The sequence below is a fragment of the Acomys russatus genome, chromosome 10 (genome assembly GCF_903995435.1).
Source record: "Acomys russatus chromosome 10, mAcoRus1.1, whole genome shotgun sequence".
NCBI classification, from domain to species: domain Eukaryota; kingdom Metazoa; phylum Chordata; class Mammalia; order Rodentia; family Muridae; genus Acomys; species Acomys russatus.
This window is the reverse complement of record NC_067146.1, coordinates 51,808,895-51,833,538: the sequence shown is the minus strand read 5'-3', so window position 1 is coordinate 51,833,538 and position 24,644 is coordinate 51,808,895. Positions and strand designations below refer to the sequence as shown.

Sequence of the window (24,644 nt, the reverse complement as noted above, 5' to 3'; positions counted from 1 at the left end):
GGCACTGGATAACATACCACATAATGACTCTGGGTCTCAACTGCCACACCTGTAAAATGATGTCCTAAAAACATGGAAGGTTTTTGTTTTGTTTTTTTAATGTGGATGGGTACCTTCCTGTATGTATGCCTGAGCACCATGAGCATGCCTGGCATCTGAGGCCAGAAGAGGGTGTCAGATTCCCTAGAACCAGAATTACTTATATTTGTGAGCTGCAAAACTGGTGGTGGGAATCAAGGCTAGGTTTTCTAAAAGAGCAGCCAGTGTTCTTAACCACTAAGCTATCTTCCAGCTCCAACATGCTATTTTAATAAAGAAAGAATGCTAAAACCTAGATCCTTACCTTGCCCAGCATTCTTATCAAAGTACACTGTCCCCACCATTCCTTTAAAATCGACTAGTGTTAATTATACCTATAAATCAGTGATTTCAGTAAGTACTCCTAGATTAGTAAATAGTTTGATGCCAAGTGATGTGAGTGCTGGAAAACAAACTCTGGTCCTCTGGAAGAACAAGCACTCTTTTTCTAGACCCCACCTCCCAAGTTGGGTAACAGCAGAAGAGAACCAGTTCCTGTAAGTTGCTCTCTGACCTCTATACAAATGCTATGGCATGTGTGTACCCACACAATTACACACCCAAAATAAATGAAAATGTAAAAAAAGTTTTTTTAAATAAGAAAACAGTTAAGTACTGGTGGAAAATGGATAAAATATACTGTAAACATTTCATTAGACAAAACATTTTATTTTAGTACCTCAAATTATATAAATTCGAACTCAGAATATTCAGTCACCAACAAATTAATGAATTCTGTCAGCAGGTGGCTCTAGTAACACTAAACTGTCACATACTACAGCAAAGCAAGCAAGCAAACAAATAAAATTGAGCCTCAAATTTTTTGTTTGTTTGTTTTTTGGAGACAGGGTTTCACTGTGTAGCCTTGGCTGTTCTGGACTCACTTTGTAGACCAGGCTGGCCTCGAACTCACAGAGATCTGCCTGTCTCTGACTCCCAAGTGCTAGGGGACTAAAGGCGTGCGCCACCCCCAGCTTGGAGAAAGTTTTATCTACCAATATTTCAAACTTCTTTCTGCAAATAAGGACAATTTCTAAAATAGCTATTGGCTGCAAGGGCTGATGATCATGGTCGTGACTGAAGAAGGCAGAAAGAGCATGGCTAGCTCGGCTCATACTCTCAGTCACTCACTCAGCTCTGACTAGATTACTGCACACAGGATGAGTTGTCCTTCTTCAGAGTAATTAATTTTCTTTTTAAATAAAATGTATCTTTATTGTTTTTGATTATGTGTATATGTGTCTGTGTGTGGGAATGTGACAGGACTACCGATACCCAGAAGCCAGAAGTGTCAGATCCCCTGGAGCTGGAGTTACAAGCAATTGTGAGCCACTGATATAGGTCCTAGGGACCAAACTTGCATCCTCTGCAAGAACAGAATGTGCTTTTAACTACTCAACCATCTCTCCACCCCAGTAATTCACTTCTAACTCACACATGTCATATTTTTAACTGTTCATCTCATTAAAAAAAATAAAATAAAAGAAGTAACAGCTCATTATGATTTCTAACAAACAGCACTAGAGAAATTGAGTAATAGTAATTAAAATACACAATGCTAATAGTTAAATGTCCAGTTTCTGAGAAGAAAAAGTAACTTTTTAAAAGACCATTAGGGGGAAAGCCCAAATCCTTCTCATTTGTACATCTTCCTACTTTGCAGTTCAAGTAGCACTTCCCTCCTGTGTTTTTACTTCCTTCACTTACATAATGAAGGCATGGCTTAGACAGCTGGAATGACAGACTAAGCCCAGAAAGAACAGAAGACAGCCTACTATAGAATAAACTGGGCTAGGGAGATGGCTTAGTGGTCAGTAGTGCTTGCTACTTTTCTAGATGACTCAAAATCAGTTCCCAGCACCAGTATCAGTGACTCATAACCATGTTTAACTCCAGCTCCAGGGCATCAGATGTTTCTGGCATCTGCAAGCATATTCCGTCATGTGCAAACACCCACATGCAAGCACAACCATCTATATACAATTAAAAGAAAAATAGAAACTTTTAAAAAATAAATATAATGCCAGGTGGTGGTGCACGCCTTTAATCCTAGAACTCGGGAGGCAAAGGCAGGTGGATCTCTGTAAATTCAAAGCCACCTTGGTCTACAGAGTAAGTCCAGGACAGCCAAGGGCTACACAGAGAAACCCTGTCTTGAAAAGCCAAAAAATAAACAAATAATAAAGTGAAATTCTAGCAAAAAGCTAAATATTTTCTCTATTTTGTTCAACTTTTTATCCTTTATCTTGTTACAGGACCAAAGACTACTTCAGTCAGTAATTGACTGAGCTAACTTAGTGCTGCTACAGCAGAAGCCCGCGCTCACACGCGCGCACACACACACACACACACACACACACACACACACACACACACACACGGTAGGCCAGGACAGGACTCACACTCCACAGGTCACTGAGCAGAAGCCCGCGCGCGCGCACACACACACACACACACACACACACACACACACACACACACACACACACACACACACGGTAGGCCAGGACAGGACTCACACTCCACAGGCCACTGGCTCAGGGTTATAACAGTGTGCAACAGGAGATGCCTAGAATACGTCATTAGGCTCTGCTGCTGCCACCTGCCTACTCTATGACTTTGGTTTCTTCAATCCGTAATAAAAGGAGACTCAGAACTCCATCTTCCCTCTCAGGCAGGAAGGGCTAAGATGAACTATTAGGCCAGCAAGCAGAGCTTGCCCAACTAGCCTCTTCTCTTTTCCTCTGAACTCTATTATCTTTTTTTTTTTTTTTTTTTGAGCTCTATCATCTTACCTGTGTAGAGTTGCTTTATTTATTTTTACGGCAGTCACTACATGTGTGCTAATGAGCATTTGAATTGGCATGTGTTGAAAGAACTAAACCCACAAGAGTTCAAAGACAGGATAATAAAAGGAATAAAAATCTCATTACTAGTTTTATTCTGATTATGTGTTGAAATGATATTTTAGATATATTTGCTTAAGAAAATATATAACAAATATATGTATATTTAAGAAACAATGAACTCAGGCTGAAGAGATGGCTCAAAGGTTAAGAGTACTGGCTGCTCTTCCAAAGGCCCTGAGTTCAATTCCCAGCAACCAGCTGGTGCCCTCTTCTGGTGTGCAGGTGTTACACACAGGTAGAACACTGTATATACATAATAAATAAATTAATCTTTTAAAAAAAAAAGTAAGAAAGAAACAATGAACCTTGCTTCCTACATAGCTTGTTTGGGATTCTTGTAATGACCCAGTATATGCTGCCTCCTGAACTGTTTGTCTACATTTCTAGATATTACCCTATCTGCACGTAGGGACATTCAGCTAGTTAAAGAACTGAGTGGGGAATCAAAGCTTCCTAGTATAAAAGAATTACTGCTGGTCAGGGTTTTTTTTTTTTTTAATATATTGTATTTATACCTAGTTACACTTTTTGCTTTAAAAATAGTATTACTTTTTTTTATTTTTAAAATCTGGATTAAGAGTTAGGTCAGGAAGCAGTAAGAAAGCTAAGGTAGTCACTATGTCAACTTGCACTGGGACAAAGCTTCAACTTCGCTTCTAGTCACCAAAATCTTAATCCTTGTTTTTGTTAATATTAGTATTATGCATAGTAGAATGTTGTGACTAGGGCTAGAAAGATGGTTGAACATTAAAGACAATTACTAGACATGAGTTTGGGTTCACAGTATCCATATTGAGTTGACAACAGCCTCTAAATGCAGTTTAAGAAGATCTTATCTCCACTTCTGATGTCCCAAGGTTCATGAAAGCATATGGGGCACATATAAGCACAGATAAAATAATATTTTTTTTAAAAGGGTACTGCTCTTTGTTTCTTTGGATTTTGTCTGCTTGCTTGCCTTGCTTTGTTTTTAGAAACAATGTCTCCCTGTGTAAGCCTGCCTGGCCTGGAACTTACTATGTCCATCAAGTCAGCCTTGAATTTACAGAAACCCTCTCACCCCAGCTTCCTGAGTGCAGGGTTACAGCAGGCATGTGTCATCATAGTCAGTTTTCAAAAGCTGCTTTATGATAGAATGACGTTATTTAAAGGTGACCAGGAAATATTTACAAGTACTTTTTTTTAATAAATGTAAGCTCATGAAACAAAATCTCATTGTAGTAGATATCTCTAGATCAATAGTCTATCTTGACTAATCAATTATTCTTAAAGTGTTAAGAAGTTTTTAGTTCAAATGTTAAAGAAGAACCAACTTTTAGGCAAAGTAATAGGGAATAAGAAATAAAACACAAAAAGAACAAAATTAGATGATTTTTTTTTCCTAGTACAGTGTTGGCAGAATAACAAATACATTTAAAAAATGGATTCAATAGCATGATACTTTTTGAGAGATACAATAAAATATTACTGAGAGTTTACAAATCTGCTTGTTTGTAGGCCCTAAAGTACTAAACAGGATGACTATGCCTTCTTTGGCCTTATAAAATTTGATCTAGTATTAAAACTTTAAACACTGAGTACTTTCTACATTTTAAATTAGTTTATTAGTGATTGCACTTTAGCAATCCAATCTTCTTCAAAATAAAACATAATTTAGAACTGTATACTCACTACATTAGTATAATAAAAAATTTAAGTACTTGATTTCAGAATAAGTATCAATTCATAAGCAGTTATTAAACAAACGTACAGGAATGGAGAATCAAATCCACATCTCCTTGGCCTCCTTTTTTTCTTCTGAGACAGTGTCTAGTTATATAGCCCAGGGTGGACCAGGCAATCCTCCTCTCTGAGTACCAAATAGCTAGGGCTAGAGACATACATCCACAATACCCGTAAACATCTAACGTCTTACATAGTAATACTTTGGTCTCTTTTGACAGTGAATTGGAGATGAGGAGGAAGCAACACGCTAGCTATTTTTAAATATATTAGGAAAGCAACATCAAAATGTTTCCATAAAATAAGAAATATATGTCTTCTCAGTCTTTTCAAGCCTCAAGGTCTTCTTTAAAAAAAGGAAAGCATAAAAGTTTGATAATTAAACCACAAAAGTTCTGGGAGTTGTCACAAAACAAAAATTTGTATCATTTATACTTTGTGTTCTCTTCTCAGGGAAAATCATGTCTAAGGAACATATACTTTTATGTAACACAAAAGAAAAAACCTTCTCTTGAAATGGAAAAGTACTACAAGGGGAAAATATAAAAAAAAAAAAAAACAAATCCCCAAAAAACAGAATTTTAGAACAAAGGTTATTTATAAAAGTAATCTTAAAGGAATACTGCCTTTTAATTTCTGATGTCTTAGCCAGCAGTCCAAAATGGCATATGCAAATAATCACTGTTTGAATGTAACAATTGCTGAAACATATTGCCTTTTCCCGTCTAAAATACCTGTATTTAAATACTTACTCTGAGCCTGCAGCCATTTCCAAGTATGATGTTTCTATTGTATCAACCCCCAATGGGATCGCTATGCTCATGACGTTCGCCTCTGGTAAATTCGATTACTATGGAGTCCTATGCATTGGTATCCAAAATACTGGGGCATGCCAGCCACAGTGCTCATTGCAAACATCTAAGTGCATCCACAAACCCTGTGTAAAAGAAATGGGAACAAATGAGTTAAGAACCATATTAACTAGCAATGTACTGCAATAACCAGTTATACTTAAACAATGGTAAAATAAAATAAATGAAGAAAGCATTCTTTGTTAAGGTACCAATACAAATGTAAAGTGTTCACAGAGCAGCTTTTACTTTTCTTCCTAGAATTATGCTGCACATTTATGATGAAAAGAGAAGTTTCTGGAGGTATAACTCACCCAAGACTGTGGGCTTAGCATGCTTGAGGCCCTGGGTTCAATCCTCACACATTAAAGAAGGAAAGAAAACAAGTTTCTGGATCTAAGCCTCTTTGGGGAAACCAGAAGGTCAGAAGGATCACTAAGACACACTAGTCAGTAAAGGGCTGGCAAACATTTGCTACTGTGCAAGTCAAATGGAATTTCTAATAGCACAAGCATCCAAAGCTAGTCTCTTTGGTAGTGATCTAACAGCGCATTTACAAACTGAGCACTATGCATCAAACTAACTTGCTATTGAGCAGTCTGCTTAATCTTCACAATTCCAAGGTAGGAAGCTGGGCATGGTGGTGCACAACTTTAATCCCAACACTCAGGAAGCACAGACAAGCGAATCTCTGAGTTCAAGGCCAGCCTAATCTACACAGTGAGTTATAGGACAGCCAGAACTACATAAGAGAGAGAGGAAAGAAGAGAGAGGGGAGAGGAGGGAGGGGGACTCAAAAAGCAAAACAAACAAACAAAAAACAAAAAACAAACCAGGCCTCTCCATTTTACCTCTAAGGCACAAAAAAAGTAGGAAAGACTAACTTAACCCAGGTTACTCAGCTTAAGAAATGGTAAAGCTTTTGTTTGCTTGTTCTTCTGAGACAGGGTTTCTCTGTGTAGCCCTGGCTATCCTGGAATTGCCTCTGTAGACCAGGCTGGCCTCGCACTCAGCGATCCGCTGCCTCTGCCTCCTGAGTGCTGGGATGACAGGAGTGAGCCATCCCTGCCTAGCCCATGACCACGCCTTTTAAGCTCATGCTCTTCTACTGTTTGTAAATGGATACAAGAAAAATTATTTTATTTCTGCAAATCATTCCTATCAGGGGGAATTCTCTATTTCTTCAGTTGAAGTTAATACTCTCTAATACAATTAGTTAGTAGAGAAAACAGTGATAAAAAACCAAATTTATAAAAATAACTAAAAGATTCTGAGCTTCAATGTCAAATTTTCTAATCTAAATTCATCCACTGTGCTTGTTGCATATATTGTTTATAAAATATCTGCTCAAAGTCTGTTCAATAATGACAAGGTTCAACTTAAGAACGAAACAGGCCAGGTGTGGTGGCACACACCTCTAATCCCAGTACTAGGGAGGATCTCTGTGAGTTCGAGGCCAGCCTGGTCTACAGAGCGAGTTCCAGGACAGCCAAGGCTAAACAGAGAAACCCTGTCTCAGAGAGAAAAGAACAACAACAAAAAAAATCTTATAAACTATTATAAACTACAGAAGAGCAGTTAAGTTTTCTTTGTAATGTTATACCTGAAAAAAAAAAAAAAAGGCAGTGTTTCCTCAAATAGCAGTTCTTACACTTACCTTTCATTTTTACAAATAAGCTTCAGCGTACCTACTCAAATTTCCATACCATAAATGATACAATCTCTGAGTTCATACTTTTTGTGGAAGAAATCAAACAGAGGAAAGAAGGTGGTTAAAGCAGTTTGAATTCTATAAGAAAACTTGTCTACACTTTTAAATCATGTGTAACTGGTTTACACATGATTTCAAATAACTGTAATATAAAATTAAACAGGACATGGTAGTACTATCTGCTTGAAACTAAGGCTGACCTGCCTAGGAGCTGGAGACTAGCCTGTGACACACTGAGAGACGCCACCTTAAACACACACACACACACACACACACACACACACACACACCATCAATAAAAGATCCGAACTAGACAATTACATCAAAACCTAAAATCTTTGGGGCTCGGCCAGTTACTTGGTGTGAGACTCAGCAGGTCACCCAGCTGTTCTATTGTCAGATCCTTGTTTACAAAACAGACTTTAAAGTCAGGGTTTCTGGGAAGCATCTGACACAATACATATAGTACAGGCTGGACATTCCTAACTTAAAAACCTGAAATACTGGGAAATACACTCAAGATTTCAATTTTTTTGATTGGAGATTTTAATTATTATAAGATCTGAAAATATCCTTCTAGTCCCAAGCATTTCAGGTAACCTCATCAAGACGTGCTCTTTTTCCATTGGACAGCAATAAACAGGTAGAAAACACTCATTCCCATTTACAGAGACTCTTCTAAAGCCTGAAAATAAGGTCACTATGTCCTGTTTTCTCATTCACTTCACAATTAGATTCTTCAAGACAAAGAAAGCCAACTGAACAAAAGAAAGCATTGTCCTACCTTCTTTTCTATACCTAAAACCTGATTAGAATTACTTCACAATGCTGTAGTTATTAACTAGCACAATAAATTATAACATTTTATGTACAAACATGCAAGCAATACACAAAACGGGTTTGCTGTACTGAAAGGATAGTGTTCAGTATTTCCTTACAACAATGAGGATTAGAACCTAACCACAGGCAGTAAACTGCAATCTTCCCTCTTGATAGCATTTTCTTGGTAGATGTTTCCTTCAGCTCGGCTTATCTTTATTTAAAATTTCTGAAAAGTCTTACATTTCAAGTATATGTTACATTTAATTGTACAACTGTTTATTAGAGTCAAGAAGTGGAAAGCAGAAATCAAATCATCTTGCATACTTTTAATTTACTGGAGTAATATTTCTAAACTAAAATGATGTATTTGTTCTATAATTAATAGTCTGCTCTTTTAAATATAAATAGACCTGATCTGTTCTAAATAGCAATGAAAATAAGTAAATAAACAAATAGCAATAAAAAGCTTCAATGAGCCGACTTCCATGTTTCTATCTGTGTGCCTCTCGCTGTGTCTGGTACATAACGGTAACTCTACAGAGCTGGGGAGTGAGTTAGAGAACCTAGGGCGAATCTGCAGTTCTGGCAAAACTACCACATGACATACCTAGAATTGCACCTCTCTAAAAACACATGCTCAGGATAAAAACGTGATCACATGTGAAACAGAACTATAGATTCTTGGTTCATTCTAAAGGGAAGATCTTAGCAATTCACATGTCATCATGAGACTATGAAGTGTAAACTATTTCATTATCTACATTAATATAAAAGTTTTAGCCAGATAATTCATATTGCTGAAAAATCAGTAGATAACAAATGTTATAACATCATTAGGGTTAAATCATTATTTCTTAAATGATCTTTTTAGTATAAAAATTTGATAAGAAGTTTTACATGGGAAACCCCAGCACTCAGGAAACTGAGGCAGGACTACTGCAGGTTCCAGGCCAGAATGGGCTATAAAGAAAGACACTGTCACACAACAAAATGCACACATGCGCGCGCGCGCGCACACACACACACACACACACACACACACACACACACACGAGTGTAATTGCAATCCCAGCAGCGGGGAGGCCAAAGTAAGAGACCATAAATTTGAGGCCAGTTTGGGCTACACAGAGAGTTAAAAATCTGCTTAAACTACATAGTAAGGAAAAGCTAGAAATGTATAGCTCAATGGGAGACCACTTGCCTAACCTGAGCAAGGCTCTGGATTCAATCAAAAGCACCAGAGAAAAGGAGAGAGAGAGGGAGGGAGGGAGGGAAGGAAGGAAGGAAGGAAGGAAGGAAGGAAGGAAGGAAGGAAGGAAGGAAGGAGAGGGAATTCAAACTAGTAAGAAATCATCTTATCACAGGTATAAAAGGAACACGGGGAATTTCAACACAATCCAAACACTCCAACATTCATTTGTGAAGTAAAAAAGCTTGCAACACCAACTGGCAAGTCAAATGTGTACAAAATACATGGAAAATAAATAGCAGCCAATAAAGAATAATATAAAAGGAAATACCATGAGATGTCTGGGAAATCTGAGGTCCAAGAAAGAATAAATGTCTTCACAAAACCTGCTATCCAGAACAGACCTAGAAACCAAGTGAACATAAGCGTATTGAGCTAATGTTAAACAGTATACATTCTAGGTGCTTCTGACTGAAACCTCAAACAAAGAAAGCAGCAAAACTTAAAGTCATTCTTACTTTTAAATACAAATGAACATAAACAAGCAAAGGTGATAATTAAATTCCAAATAAAGTGGAAAATAAATCTGGAATCAACTGAAAACAAGGGGAAAAAAAGAGTAAGAACACACACACACACACACACACACACACACACACACACACACATTCTCAGACACACACAAGCCTACTGGAAAAACTGGCAAGACCAAGGGAGGCTGCTTTTACTCTTGTCAAAGGGCTGAGGCTATAGCTCAGCAGAGTGCTTGCCTAGCAGAAAGGAGGTCCTAGGTTTAATCGCCCTCATCACATAAACCAGGACTGGTGGTGCATTCCTGTACCCAAATATTCAAAAAGGTCAGTTTAGGTCATCATTGAATACATATTGAGTTCAAGGCTAGCCTGGTATATATAAGACCCTGTCTTGGGGGCTAGGGAGAGACAAAACTAAAATCTGAAACTGCATAGTCTACAACATAGCTTCCAACAGTAAGGAAAACACTAAAATGGACATTTTCAGCAATACAAAAGAATGAACTATTGAAAATGCATGCAACAAGATGGAAGAATCTCAAGGGAATTACACTGAGCTTTTAAAAAGTCAGTCTTACTCCTGAACATGGTAGCTCAGGCCAGTAATTCCAGCGCTCTGGAGACAGAGGATTCAAAGCTAGCATGAAGACAGAGGAAAGAGCTGCACGGGTCAGCAGTTACGGCACACATCCAGCAGGACCTGAGTCCAGTCTTCAGCACCTATGTCAGGCAGCACACAACTGTCTATACCTAGTGCTCCAGGGGAATCTGACATCTCTGGTCTCTTTGGGCACACACCCCCAACACATAATTAAATCTTGAAATAAAATTTAAAATTCAGTCGCAAAAGTTACATACTGTGAAATTTCATTTATATAACATTCTTAAAATAATAAATTATAGAAATGGAGAACAGATACGTAGGGGGAGGAGAGAAGTGGGCACAGTTAGTTATATAAGAGGAAAATACCAACCACCATTGTGATAGAATCTTTCTGTAACTGTGATGGTAGAAAAGGTACTCACATATGTAGTAAGAAACGCGAACAACACAGGAGTACAAGTAAGATGGAGACCCTTGAATAAAATGGGTGTTATGCCAATGTCAGTATTGTAGCTGTATTATAATTTGCAACGGGAAAGCTGAGTTAGTTGGTTGCATTATGTAAAGGTCAGTATTCTGGTTATCACACTAGTATCACAATTTTGCAATACCATTGATGTTAAAATGTCATCAATGATTTTAAAGGAGAAATGAAATTTCTCTATATCCTTTCTTATAGCTACCTATAGAATCTATAATTATCTCAAAATTAATTCTTAATTAAAAAGTAACATAGAGGGCTGGAGAGAGGACTCAGTGGCTAAGAGGCCTTGCTACTCTTTGAGGCCCTAACTTCAGTTCCCAGCATCCACAGTGGGCAATTCACAAGTGTGTATGGGGTGGGGGGAGAAAGAGGGAGGGAGAGACAGAGAAACAGAGAAATAGAGACAGACAGAACTATACATAAAAAGAAATCATTAAAAAAATTGTGGTCTTTGGGTTTTTGGGGGTGTGTGTGAATATTGGTAGTAACTCCTTACTAAGATCTTAATAGAAATAAACATAAGTGTTTTGATTCCAAAATGAAAAAGTTTTAATCTCCTTTACTTTTTCTAATGTTTGCCAATATCAACCTCAAAGTTTCTATTAAAGAGGATACTATTAATCAAACAAAAACCAAACCCCTGTAAGACTGAAGCTGCTTTTCAGATCATGTCAAGGGCAAAGAGAGCAGGCTGGGCTGTATGCAGCTCAACAGAGTGCTGCCGAGCACAAAGGAGGGCCAGGACTGAGCCCCAGCATCATATAAAATGGTGATGCATTCCTGCTGATGCCCGTACATAGACAGGACTGAGCTACAAAAAAAGACTAATGGAGATAGTATCTGTGCTTCATTTCCTTATCTGTGTGCCTAAAAAAGGATGGTGGGAGAATGTCCAGATCTGCACATCCCTCCAACTATCAGTTAAAATATAAGAGAAGAAGTTAGCCAGATAACTTGGAGTGGCACTTGCTCATCTTGCAGAGGACCAAAGCTCAATTCCTAGAACTCATTCAAGTAGCTCAAAACTCCCTGCAAATCCAGCCCAACACTCTCTTCTCCACATGCAACTTGAACACACACACACACACACACACACACACACACACACACACACGGCTCACAGTCAAATTCCTAGTGCTCTGGATCCATACTAATAATAGTCTAATACACAAATCCTTTGAGGACTCTTCTTTTTTCTTTCTTTTTTTGGTAATCATTAGCATACCCTGATCATTCTGCAAATGTTCTAAAGTTGTTCTCCTTTATATTTGTTTTTCCTTGCCCCTCAACAAAAATACTACTTAACTTTAAGGAACTTTAAGCCTTCTCCACTTTCAAACTTAAAAATGTGTGCCACAAAACTATTTGGGGGGCATGTAGTAGGCCCAATCTCTTGAGGGCAATTTCTTGGTCATACACACACACATACACACAAACTGACAATATTATTTCAGAAAACTATTCCAGTTATAAAACCTGCTTCATACAATCTTCTCAACCTTCTTAGCTTCTCAAAAAATATATTACTTATGCTTTTTAATAACCAGTTTATATTCTGTCACCCTATTGGTTTTTTGTTAATATTTTTATTAATTCATTCATATTACATCTCAATGGTTATCCCCTCCCTTGTATCCTCGCATTCCTCCCTCCCTCTTGCTTTCATCCTACTCCCCTCCCCTGTGCTGTCACCTTATTTTGAAACAGTTATGAGATATATAGTTTTCACAATTAGATCATTAACTTCACTCCATACAAAGGTAGGCATGGTGGTACATGTCTTTAATCCCAGCACTTGGGAGGCAGAGGCAGGTGGATAGCTGTGTATTCAAGACCAGCCTGGTCTACAAAGTGAGAAACCTTGTCTCGTAAAAAATAACAAAACAACAAACAAACAAAACTTCACCCCATACAAAAAACTAAGATATTCATGCATTTGCCCTCAAAGCCTAGAATTTGGTAAGATACCCACTTAAGTTAACTAAACCACAACTTCCTTCTCTCACACTTGTAAACAGTAGGGGAATACGATTTCATTGCTGCTCAAACACAACAAACCTGCCACAAAGGAGTGTTACTAACGTAGCTGTCCCTGAAGACCCAGTCCACTCCACTAAGAGTCTCAACCTTGAGCTCAGCAACCATTTATCCTATTTGGTTTTCTATCCCCAATCTTCTATAGAATACATTCCATTGAAATAACTCATTCTTTCAAAAATCAAACTTCCAAAGTACAACTTCCTTTTACACACTTTCTTCCATTCGTTATTAGTTAAGTAATTCCCTTATTTTTGAGGCATAGTCTCTTTTTGTAGTGCTCCCTGTCCTGGGACTCCATGTTGACCAGGCTGGCCTCAAACATAGACATCTGCCCATTCATGCTTCCCCAGCACTGGGATGAAGACGTGTGCCACAACACAGAGATTTTTTCCCCCTTTCTTTCATTTTATTTTTTTACAAAAATCCTGATTCCATTCTCTTAGTTCTTGTAAGTCCTTCTTTCCTTTAGTCTATTACAGTGAGTCACTTAGCCTTTGTGTCCCTCCAATGTCTGAAGCACTTGGGCCAGGAAGATAGTTTAGTAATAGGTTCTAGGTTCAATCCTAAATAACTTCCAACAATCAACAAGCTAGCTCTGGTCGATACCTATTCCTTGCAGCACTGTGAGCTTCCTCAAGCTTACCTATCTCTGTAACCTTAGTGCCAAGAAGGGAGGAGCTGTTCAATTTCACCTGCTGTCTAGCTTTCAATCATGTTAGGTGGAGGCTGTGTCAATTCAAACCATCAAATAGCTTTGCTCTAAAAGAAGCAGCAGAGAATGATTCCAAATAAAACAATCTTTTTCTGTAAAAAAAAAAAAATTATTTATTATTTATACAGTATTCTGCCTGCATGTGTGCCTGCCCACAAGAAGAGGGCACCAAATCTCGTTATAGATGGTTGTGAACTATCATGTGGTTGCTGGGAATCGAACTCAGGTTTTTTGGAAGAACAAACAGTGATCTTAACCTCTGAGCCATCTCTCCAGTCCAACAATATAATTTTCTGAATAAGCATTAGCTATGTATTTAATGACCTTCAAACCCCTATCAATTCATGACTCTTAAGCATAGTTCCAATCACTGAATTTAGTCACATTAAAACCCTTCAAATCTTGTATCACTTCAGATACCTGTGTTACATTTCTTAGTGTGTGAAACAAGAAGATGGGACTATTAGAAGACAGTGTCTTCCTTGTATCTGTTCACCTCTTCTATGAGCCTATGGGGCAGGGGGTGGGGAGGAAAGCTGTATCAGAGCACACTGCATGAAAAAAAGAAAAAAGGAGAAAACTAAAAGCTGTGTTCTCATTTTATGACACTTTCCTAAATGATAGTGACTTGTTTACCACCAAATATAAATACCATCTATTCATTTCATTTACACCAGTACACCAGTGAGAATAAAATTAGAAAATATATTTAACCTTCAAACTTAAATCAAGTAAGTTAACCTTTGAAGTTAAATCAAGTAATAAAATAACTTACTAGGGTAGCTAAGTTTTAAATAAAATTTATATTGTAAAATATTATTTGAATCTGGGTGTGGTGGCACACAGGCCTAAAGTCTCAGTACTCCGGAGGTGGGGACAGGAAGATCTATCTACATAACAAGTTCTAAGCCCAACAAAGGCTACATAACAAGACCCTGTCCAAAACAAAAACAAAAAACAAAAAACCTTGGTGTGGTGGTACTTTAATCCTGCTACTCATGGGGCAGATCTCTGTGAGTTTGATGCCAGCCAGACTATTTAGTGAGTTCCAGCACAGCCGGGAGTATGTGTCTTAAAAGGAAAAAAAAAAAAAAAAACTTAAAAAAAATACAATAAAATATCCAAAAACAACACAATCTTTTTTAAATGTCTGCAGATAAAAAAAAAAAAAAATTAACAATGCAATTATAAGAACTTCAAAATTATCTTACAGGTTCAGGAGGAGGAGCGAGGCCAGCCTCGATGCATAGGAAGTTTCTGTGATGACCAGGACTACATAGAGAGAAAGGAAGGAAGGGAGGGAGGGATGGAGAAAGAAAGAGAGGGAGGAAAGGGAAAGAAAAAATGAAAAGAAAAACTATCTTACAGGGCCCCATCAACCATCAATCTAGATGGCACTGCAGGTAAATGCTGCACAAGCTTGAGTCTTAAGAAAACCAATTCCTGAAAGCTATCCTCTGACCTCCACAAGTATGCTAAGGTGTTTGCGTGTGCGCGCGTGCGCGCGTGCGCGCGTGCGCGCGCGCGCGCACACACACACACACACACACACACACACACACGAGGTAGAGGGGAGGGGAGGGAGGGAAGGCGAGAGGGGGAGAGGGAGAGACTGCCTAAAGAAATAAACTTTACAAAATTACCTTACACATCAATTTAAAAATAAATTTTAAAGATTATTTTACAAATACCATAAATCAAAACAAACTAAATCCCACTGTTATATCTTAGCTTTCTGTCCGTAAGGCTCAGACTTTAAGTACCACAACCAAGCTGGCATTGATACGGGTTGATTACTCAATATTCTTTCTCAATAGTAAACTTCAGGACTGCAAGTGCCCCTTCTTTTGGATTAACTCTACATTAAGCAATCTAGGAGTTAGAAGGAATTGCTTTTCTTCCCCAGTTTAAAAATACAAAAGAAATGAGTAAGATTCTGCTTCTGTGGTGGGAACAGGAGCAGGACTAGTGACTTAACTCCAGATCGAGAGCTCACGGATGGAAGGCAAAGAGTTGTAGCTCCAGCCTTTTTTTTTTTTTACTTTATTATTTGTCAATTTAATTCCAGCATAATGTATTTCATTCCATTTTCATACATGTGCTCATTATACTTGGTTCTACCTCACCCGCCTGTCCCCGCCCTCCTTGGCTGGGTCTGTCCCTGTGAACAGCCCCGGTATGTTTTTATATCCTCTATGGCCTTTCCCCCATCCCTTGTTTCTCATTTTCTTATACCCAGATTTCATACTTCACTTTTAAGAACTTAAAAAAAAAACAACAACAAAACCATGATATTTTAAAATGATAAATAAGTAGCTGATTATTTACTAATAAAACCAATGTATTATAAGCCAGTATCTACAAATTAAAAGGCTCTTGGGCCTGGGGGTACAGCCTAGTGAGAAGAGTGCTTGCTTAGCGTGTGAAGCCCTAGGTTCAACCCTTAACAAATCAACTACATCAGGAGGTGCACAGCTGTAATCCCATCATTTAACAGTGGAGGCAGAATGATCACAAGTTCAAGGTCGCCCTAGGCTACATAGCAAGTTTGGACCAGTATGCCTCAAAAATGATGGCCTTAAATACGCTGGATAAACAACATAAATGAGATTTCCTATAAAGCTGTAAAAGTCTTCCAACATGAAATGGTTTTCTTAAACTGTCTACAATATATTAACCAAGAGGGAAAAACAACTGATTTTATATCAAGTGAATTTTAACGAGGATTTTTCTGATTCTGATTTAAAAAGCATCATAGACACTAAACATTAACAAAAACCTTTCATATGCTTAGTGATACAAATGAGACCTACTTAATCTGAGTCGCCACCATTTAAAATTTAATTTAGCACTTAGCCTAGAAATTCAAAATAATAACAAGTTCTTTTCTTCATATGTCCTCTATAATGTACTTATAGCTTAATAGCACTAGGTTAATCTTTAGTTAATACTATCTATTTCTAACAGTGCAAAACAATTTCAACCACAAGCACTGCTCTTTCACATTAAATATTTAATTAATACAAAAACAGTTCAGCATTAAGGAAATTAGGCTCCTTCCGATATTTCTTCATGACAAGAAAAGACAATAAATTTGAGTCACTCAGATCCTTGAACTCAGCTAATAATATTCACACAACAGTGTCTGTAGTAGATAGAGCCTTCCTTTTATTGGGGCAGTAACTAAAAAATGTATTTTGCCATAAAGTAAATATAATTCTCATACATCACATGTATTTAACATTTGCTCTGAGACATAACAAGACACAGTCCCTGATTAATGCACTTTCAAATACATGTTCACGTAAGCTTTAAATTCAACAAAGAAATGAGCACCTCTCATTTGCTAAGAATAAACCATTCAGAAATAAAAACTATTATACTGATAATCCTTCAAATTCCATTGCTATTTAAATATGGACATTTGGGCTGGAGAAATGGCACAGTCATTAAAGGCTAGACTCACAACCAAAAATATAAATATAGACGTTTTTGAGAAGATGACATTTTGCAAATACTTTATATATGTAAATTTGCATAAGTACTTAATAACTAAGTCAAAACAAACATTTTTTGACATTTAAATACTACCATGGTAGTACATATCTGTTTCTGTAGCAATTTCCAGAAAAGCAGGACTGTTAGGATTTTCTAATACACTTAAAAATAGAACTTATAGGTTTAAGAGATTAATACACAAGAATGAGTATATTATTCTTATAAATTAAGATTGAAATTTAAGAAGTAGTGGTTGTCCTCACCAATAAGGTATGAAGTGAAGCTTCTCATAGGAGCATTGCTGAGGACCATAGCCACTATGGGCAGCTACTACTGTCACTATGACTACAGAGTTGAAGAAAATGGGCAAAAGTTCTCAATTTAAATAGGGATCAAAAAGATACTTTATATTGATCCCAAAACCCAAATATAATCAAATTGTAGTCTCTAAAAGTACATTTTTTAAAAGTGATTTTACTCTCCAGTTACAGGCTTTCTACAAATCCAGTTAAACAGATAAACATGTAATCACCCAAACTTAGCTATGCTAGGAACAAAGACTGTTTGTTTCCTCCCAAGAGACCAAATGTTTCAAAATTCCCCAGGAACAGAAATCACTCATAACCTGCTAATAAATTCACCTCCTCCATCCTTCCTTGTACAACAGAGCTGTGTTGTTTATAATGTATATACTTAAAATAAGGTACAACAAAAACTTAAAGAGTACTTACTTTACAGGGATCAAAACAAAAGAGAAACAAACCCAAAATGAGGCTTTCCTTATTTCTAACGATGATGTTTCATGTGGAACCAATTTAGCCAACTACTGTGTCTAGCCCTGCCCAACATCAATATCAATTCAACCATAGAATGTATGTATATATGTGTTTCCTCCTTCTTGCTACATAAATCTGTACGACACCAATTTCAAGCACTGGATAGTAAGTTCAAATACCAACCATCAGGTTAAAAGAAGCAGCCTTGATCTAAATCACAAGTCTTAGCCATGGAGCCATACCCTGCACCTAGGGTCTAGACTCTCATACTCAAGAACATTACATAATAAGTGACTCCAAATCCCTTTATAAACACCCACCACCCACCACCATTTCATTACATGATATTTCAAAGATTCTAAGTAAGGTGTACACGCCCAGTCTTCAAGGATGAAACTCACTGGCCTGTAAAATTACCTAATCCCATCATTTACACAAGTATTTTGTAGAATGTACCTTACTATCAGCTAGTTCATATAAGGGCAATAGGAAGCACAGCCCGCTCTAAGGTTTATACGAGGGAGAAATCCTTGTGAAGGATGGGTGTTTTCCACCTGGTTTAAGTGCTACTGCATTGAAAGGCACTCATCTTTCAGTTGCTGCACAATCAGAATGGTCATTAAACTCCATTTAATGGCCCCCTCGTATCTTGCTATTTAGTTCAACCCAGAAAAAAGATACCCCATCCCACTATGCAAATAAATTGTAATCAATCACACTTTTTAAAGCAGAGCAAAATGACACCTGCCATTTAATTTTCTGTCTCAGTCTTGAAGACTTTGACAATGGCTTAAAATGGATTCAAGACCCTATTACAGTAATGCTTTTATTTAAGGCCTATTAAAACAAACTAATTCCACAATCCTATGATAGGCAAAATGGGCATGGGGAAGGAAGGAAGACCAAAGCCTTATTTTTTACTTACATAATGATGATAGTATGCAATAAGACAAATTTAAGAGGCCGCAAAGCATAGAGTGTCACCTTACCAAACGTACACCAACTAGACACGATTTAAAGCTTTAAATACAGGAGAAAACAGAAGCAAGACACAATATTGGGGAGAAAAGATCCTTATATGCAAGGAAGTAACAGGTTTAGGTCTGTTTGTACGGCTCCCTAAAATTTACTCCGAAACAGAATACAAGAACCAAAATATACAAAATTAGTTAAGAGTTGTATGGGAAATGTTTAACTGAAGATAAAAAGTCTCAATCATGCAAAATGGGCTACGGTTAACAAAACATTTTACTTTGACATATTAATGAAATGGGTGATTTAAGGCCAACATAAACTATTATCTGTACCTAAAAAAATTTTTTAATGTTTAAAAGCCCCCTGACTATGAAAATTTCAAGGCCGAATGTTTTAATTTTTTCCCCCAAAAGTGTTGTTGTTTTATTTGCCTCTCAGGGGGGTTAAAAACAATAAAATTGATCAACTAAAACACAGCATTGTAATCTACAACGAAATTGACGCATTTTTTTTGTACATGGCTTAGAAAGAGGGGGTGGGACAAGCCCAATCTTTTTCATGTAAACATAATAAGCCTGTAATATGCTGCAGACAAACGCACTGCATGGGGTGTGGAGGACCCGAGCTGATTAGATTACCACAACATCAGCCTGGGGCCGCCATTTTTAGAATCTGTAAAGGACAAAAGAGGGAAATTACAGTTTTTACTCTCCATCTCAGAAATTAAGGGGAAAGGGGGACTGTTTCCCAATTAGGTATTGCTATCTCCAACCTAGAGCTCACTGCACCTCACTTAATTCTTCTCCAAGGTCTCCAGAACTCCAAACACCGTATATTATCCACGTCTCTAAAAGGTGAATAAAATAAGCAACATAGAAATTTACTCTAGGACTAACTCCAGTGGTTTCTCTTTGACTTTAAATTCGATCATTCTTGAGAGACAGTCTAGATAGGGCGGATCTAGGCGGAACTAAAGGCAGTGAAGCAAGCACCCGGGATTGTTTTTTCTCTCCCTCCTCCCCCGTTCAGCACAGGGAACCGTTTGTTTCTCATCTCTGTCTGCTGCCACGGTGTCGGTGCCAATCCTTCGGTCAAAATAAGCTTTCCTGAAATGAGCCATATTGTGGATTCTAAGGCTCTGGCACAGTAGAGGACAGCAGTAATGCAAGCAGAGCGGGGGAGGAGACCGGCAAGGCTGGGTACTGACTGGGGTGACCACCTTAGGGGCGGGTTTACCCTCGGCGGAGAGGATGAGGAGCGGTCGCTCCCCTACAAAGAGAGATGCCCAAGGCGTTCTTTTAACCCCTTTCACATTTAAGAGAACATTATGCCACAGAGTGGCAAGGAAGAAAGGCAGGAAGGAGAAAATGGGGCCTAAACGTCTTCTCTGTGCACCCGAACAAGATGCAGCTAGAGGGAGAGCTAGCAGCTCCCGGGACCTCTCCGACACAAGCTCTACCAGTCACAAGCCTCCTGCCTCATCCCGGAGGCCTGAACCCGCTACCAGGGAGGAGGGCGCCCCCTCCCTAACTCCCACTCTCAAGGGGGTTTAACTGCCAGTTTCCCCTTCCACTACCCCAAAACCCGCCATAATGCCCCAATGCCAGGGACAGGCAGGAGAAAGGACAAATTCGATCTCCACAAGCGACGTCTGGCCCCAGCAAAGGCACCTGAGGCTCTGTGTGGACGCCCGGCTCCGAAGGACAGCGATCCCCCCCGCCCCGGATCCCTAAGTCGTCGTCTCCCCCCATCACCGCGGACCCCACGACTCCCGTAGACACGACAGGCACTGACCTGTGATGTTCACACACTAGACAACTGAACCCTGCGATCGGCTCGACCCCGGGCGAGTCTCTCCACACCTCAGCGCTCAGACGACCCCCGACGACAGCCACTGCGGACGCACAAGCGGCTCCACACCCCCTCCCCAAGCAGCAGCGCACAGCGTCTTCTGTGGGAACCCAGGAGTCGGGCACTGCGGGCCGCGGCAGGAACGCTGAGGAGACGGCGAGGCTGCTCTGCTCCGAGTGTCTATGCCCCCTCTGCTGCTGCTCCCGAACTCAGACTCGATCTCCGACTCGGCCCCCTGCGCCCGCTCAGTGTCACTGCTTCTCGCTCTGGGAAAATGGCGGCGACGGCGGCGGCGGCGGCGGCGGCAGCGGCGGCGGCGGCGGCGGCGGCGGCAAGCGCACGGGGCCCGCCCGCCCCGCTCCGCAGGGGCAGGGGGGAGGGGACGAAGCTGCTCGCCGCCATCTTGCTTATGGGCTGCTGCCCGGCGCGGCCTCTCCGCCGAGGCGTGGGGACGTCACGCCGGAGGCCGCGAGCCGGCCAGACGCTCCGTCCTTTTCACAACAGGTGCATGCAGCAGCAGCCATTCGCCGACGGTTGGGGAGGTCTCGCTAGCTGGTGGGCTTGGCTCTCTGCCCGTTGTCCCTGAGTAGCCCTCAAGCATGGATGTAGGTGAGCCCGAGGATGCCACTAATAGGTAGAAGGATGACGGCGGGGACGACCCCCCTCCCATCGCTTCCTAAGGTGATGCACTTGCTCCTACCCCCGAGCAGCCTCGGTCCCGGTAGCCCCCACCCCACCCCCACCCTGGCCTGGCCTGGCCTGCCAGCGCAGGGCGAACCCGGTCGGGTTGTCACTCGACGCCCACTAGTGGCTGAGGAGGCTCCAGTGCGCAGGCTCCGGGCACCGGATAAAAGCGGAGCTGGCGAGTCGGGGGCCGTCTCGATGGAGGAGCAAGAAACGGAAGAGGTCGGGGGGAGAAGCCGCAGAAAAAAATGCAGCCATCATCGTCAGCGCCGTCTCCCTGCCACCGTGTATGGGGTAAAAGCTGCCGTTGCTGCCGCCGGTGCAGTCGCTGCCGCCGCCTCCTAATACTTCTTAGCACCGGGGAAGGATTCCCCGCCGCGGGACAGTGTGCTGGGATGGGTGCGGGAGTTCGATTGTGTGGCGGTGATTAAACGAGGGAGGGGCAGAGCTGGTTTCTCGCAGCGAAAAGGGGAGCCAAAGAATAATAAAACAGGTTTCCCCACTTTAAAAAAAAAAGAATCACACAGCGACCAGGGATCTGCCTTTTGGGGCCTTTCCCCGAAATGGCGGTTTCCGTCTCGTTGGCCCGCAGCACGACCTTGGGTGCTCTGTAAGAGGAATGGGGAGAGGCAGGGGCGGCGTCGGCAGCCAATCGGCGCCGGGTGATCTCTGTCGGGCGCGTAGGGATTGGCTGGCGATGACCTCATGCTGCAGCAGCGGGTGGGGCCAGAGTCGTTGCGGGGGGGAGGTGGGGAGGCTGTTGCAAAGGCAGAGAGGGAGAAGTGATGACGGTGATCCTTGTCGCCGCGGCCTCTGTGGAACCCAAGCAGTGCCGAAGGAAGTCACAAGGCTCTTCCCCGACCATTTGCTCCTCTCCCTGCGCGAGGTGAGGGCCCTGGCTCGGCCTCCGCGAGACTTTGGGGTGCTAGCGCGGCCGTGGAGGCGCAGTTTCTCCTGTGACTTTTGTAACTGCGTCAGGGCAAGATGGCGCTGGGTCTCCTTGGGGCGCGGGGGGAGAGGCACGTCCACCGCCGCCGCAGCGCATGTGACCGGCTGCATTCCTGTGGGGTTTGGCTGGGACCCAGGCAGGGCGGGGGAGGGGACCGGGTTTGGGGCGGAGGAGACGGTGGTGCGGTCGGCGTTGGCTGCCTGAAGAGGAAGAGATGACTGTTTGAAAGCGCTTCCCTCCCCCCAACACCCCACCCCTCGCAGCAGAACAGCTGCGCCTCCCGGGGGAAAGCCCCCGAAAGGACACTCCTTTCGGGGTGTGTGCCAGCTGTTGGTGGAGAAGGTTTGACGCCCTATTTTCTTATCTGCCTTTCTCCTTGCAAAGTGTACTTACGTAAGGTGGCAGTTCCCTCCTGTAAACCAACTGGGATGGGGACCAAGGACAGGCTAGGCTCTGAAGGCACCACGGCTTAGGAGTTGATTATTTCAGACAAAGCACAAAAGTTTTCCGAGTCTGAATAGAATAATACAGTAATTCAGAGTTTGAAAGCAAGTGAATAACACCCAGGAACGCTTCAGTTTCCTAAAACAGACAAGCGCTTAAGGACTGTATCATAGTCTGTATTTAAGGGCCCTTTTAAACTTTTATATGCCTTATTTTCATTACCCTCCCTGTCTGTACATCCCGTGAAAGGTTTTTAGTCTTATGGGTGAATGTTGCCTTTTCAAATATAACTATCCTTCATAACAGAGAATGCCAGCTGCTGGTATTTTGTTCTGTATGAAACTGAAAGGTCATTTTCAATACTACACGTTGCATTTTGTCCTTATTTTAAAAAATAAAAGATGGAATTACAAATGCTTCTGGCAAATAATTCCTTAAAGTTCTCGAACCTGCGTCTTTATGCACATTTGTAATAGCATAAGACAGTATTTAGGGATGGGGATGAAGTTGAGATTGGGTTTTGCTATTTAATATCCTAGGCTGACTTGGAACTCACACTCCAGGCCCACCCTCCTAATGCTAGGATTACAGGCTCTGCATTGGTAATTTTTTAACAAAACACGCATTTAGTCTAAAAGAAAATTATGCTTACTGGGCCTAGAAACAACTTTAACCTGGGTCATAGTTAACATAACTATGTTAACTTACTTTCTTTTTAGCTGTAGGCTCTTTGTAGTTGGAAAACAGGATTTGGTTTGTAGCATTGTACTTGTGGGTTTTTGTTGTTATTAAGTAGCAATGTAGCTAAAAGAAACAGTATTTTACATATGAATCGTTACATATTACAAAGAATTTAACAAGTTCAAAGCTTTCTTTTTCTTATCTATTAAAATGGACATTTTGTGTAATTGTGGAATAACCTTTTTCTTAGAAGAAGAGCTAAATATTAAAACAGTAGCAGTTTATGTGTTAAGAGTAAGAGGCCATTTTTGTTTTTTAGGCTAATGGAAACAAATCCTTTGTATGCTTCCAGATTCCTTCCAATTTTTGACTCCATGAAATTCATAAAGTCTTAATATTTCTTTAAAATTTTTAATGACATTTCAAATTCTTGAGAGCTAGGTATGACACAGCACAAGTTAATCGGGCAGGAGATCATAAGATTCTTCCTGGCCATCCTTTCCTACACAGTGAGTTGGAGGGTCAGCCTGGATGGCATGAGACCCTGTCAACGCCCTGGAAATACTTTTCACTCATCATATGAGTTCTTTGATTTGTGACTATTCTGACTCACATCTGTTGTAGTTCTAGCCTCAGGGTTGTAGATTGAATGATAAAGCTTCTGGAGCCAGGGGCTTTGTGAATTCATAAACATTCCAAACTTGTTTCTTGAGTCATAAAAACTTTTTTCTGGTAGTCTCAAGAAAGAGTACCGAAGTATACCCATCTTTATATAAATGGTTGTCTCTTGCTCACTTGTAATCTTAACTGGGCTCACACACAACAGATTTGCTGATGTGCTAAAGTACTTAGCATCCAAAATACGCCTGTGCTGAAACACACACCGTCTCAAAACATAGCCCGTCCCACGTCCCTCCTTCATGCCTCTTAAAACTTCTTTACTCCCAAGTAGTTAGAGCCATTGTTCATATTAGTGACCAAGCCCATTAATGGACACTTGATAAATGTGTACATGCTCCTTTGGTGATTATAAGATTAAACTGTCATAGTAGACTAAAAAACTAAAAATATTGGCTCTCAAACTTTCGAGAAGATATTTTGGCCAAAGGAAAGGATAATGTGAGGCAAGCA

General features: G+C 40.5%; 1 protein-coding gene across 5 annotated transcripts in view; it reads right to left on the bottom strand.

The window, feature by feature from the left end:
• Kmt2e (lysine methyltransferase 2E (inactive)) overlaps window positions 1–21,064 on the bottom strand; it is a 70,527-nt gene extending 49,463 nt beyond the window's left edge. For 4 of the 5 annotated variants that reach the window (XM_051152124.1, XM_051152127.1, XM_051152128.1 and 1 more), the window contains exons 1-2: window positions 20,699–21,064; window positions 5,462–5,646 (exon numbers count right to left, since the gene is read on the bottom strand). In XM_051152124.1, the coding sequence (XP_051008081.1) occupies window positions 5,462–5,532 (71 nt within the window). In that variant the 5' untranslated portion in view covers window positions 5,533–5,646; window positions 20,699–21,064. Of the gene's footprint in view, window positions 1–5,461; window positions 5,647–9,613; window positions 9,687–20,698 lie in introns of all 5 variants that reach the window. The other variant, XM_051152125.1, reaches the window with a different exon arrangement.
• Window positions 21,065–24,644: the final 3,580 nt, after the last annotated feature.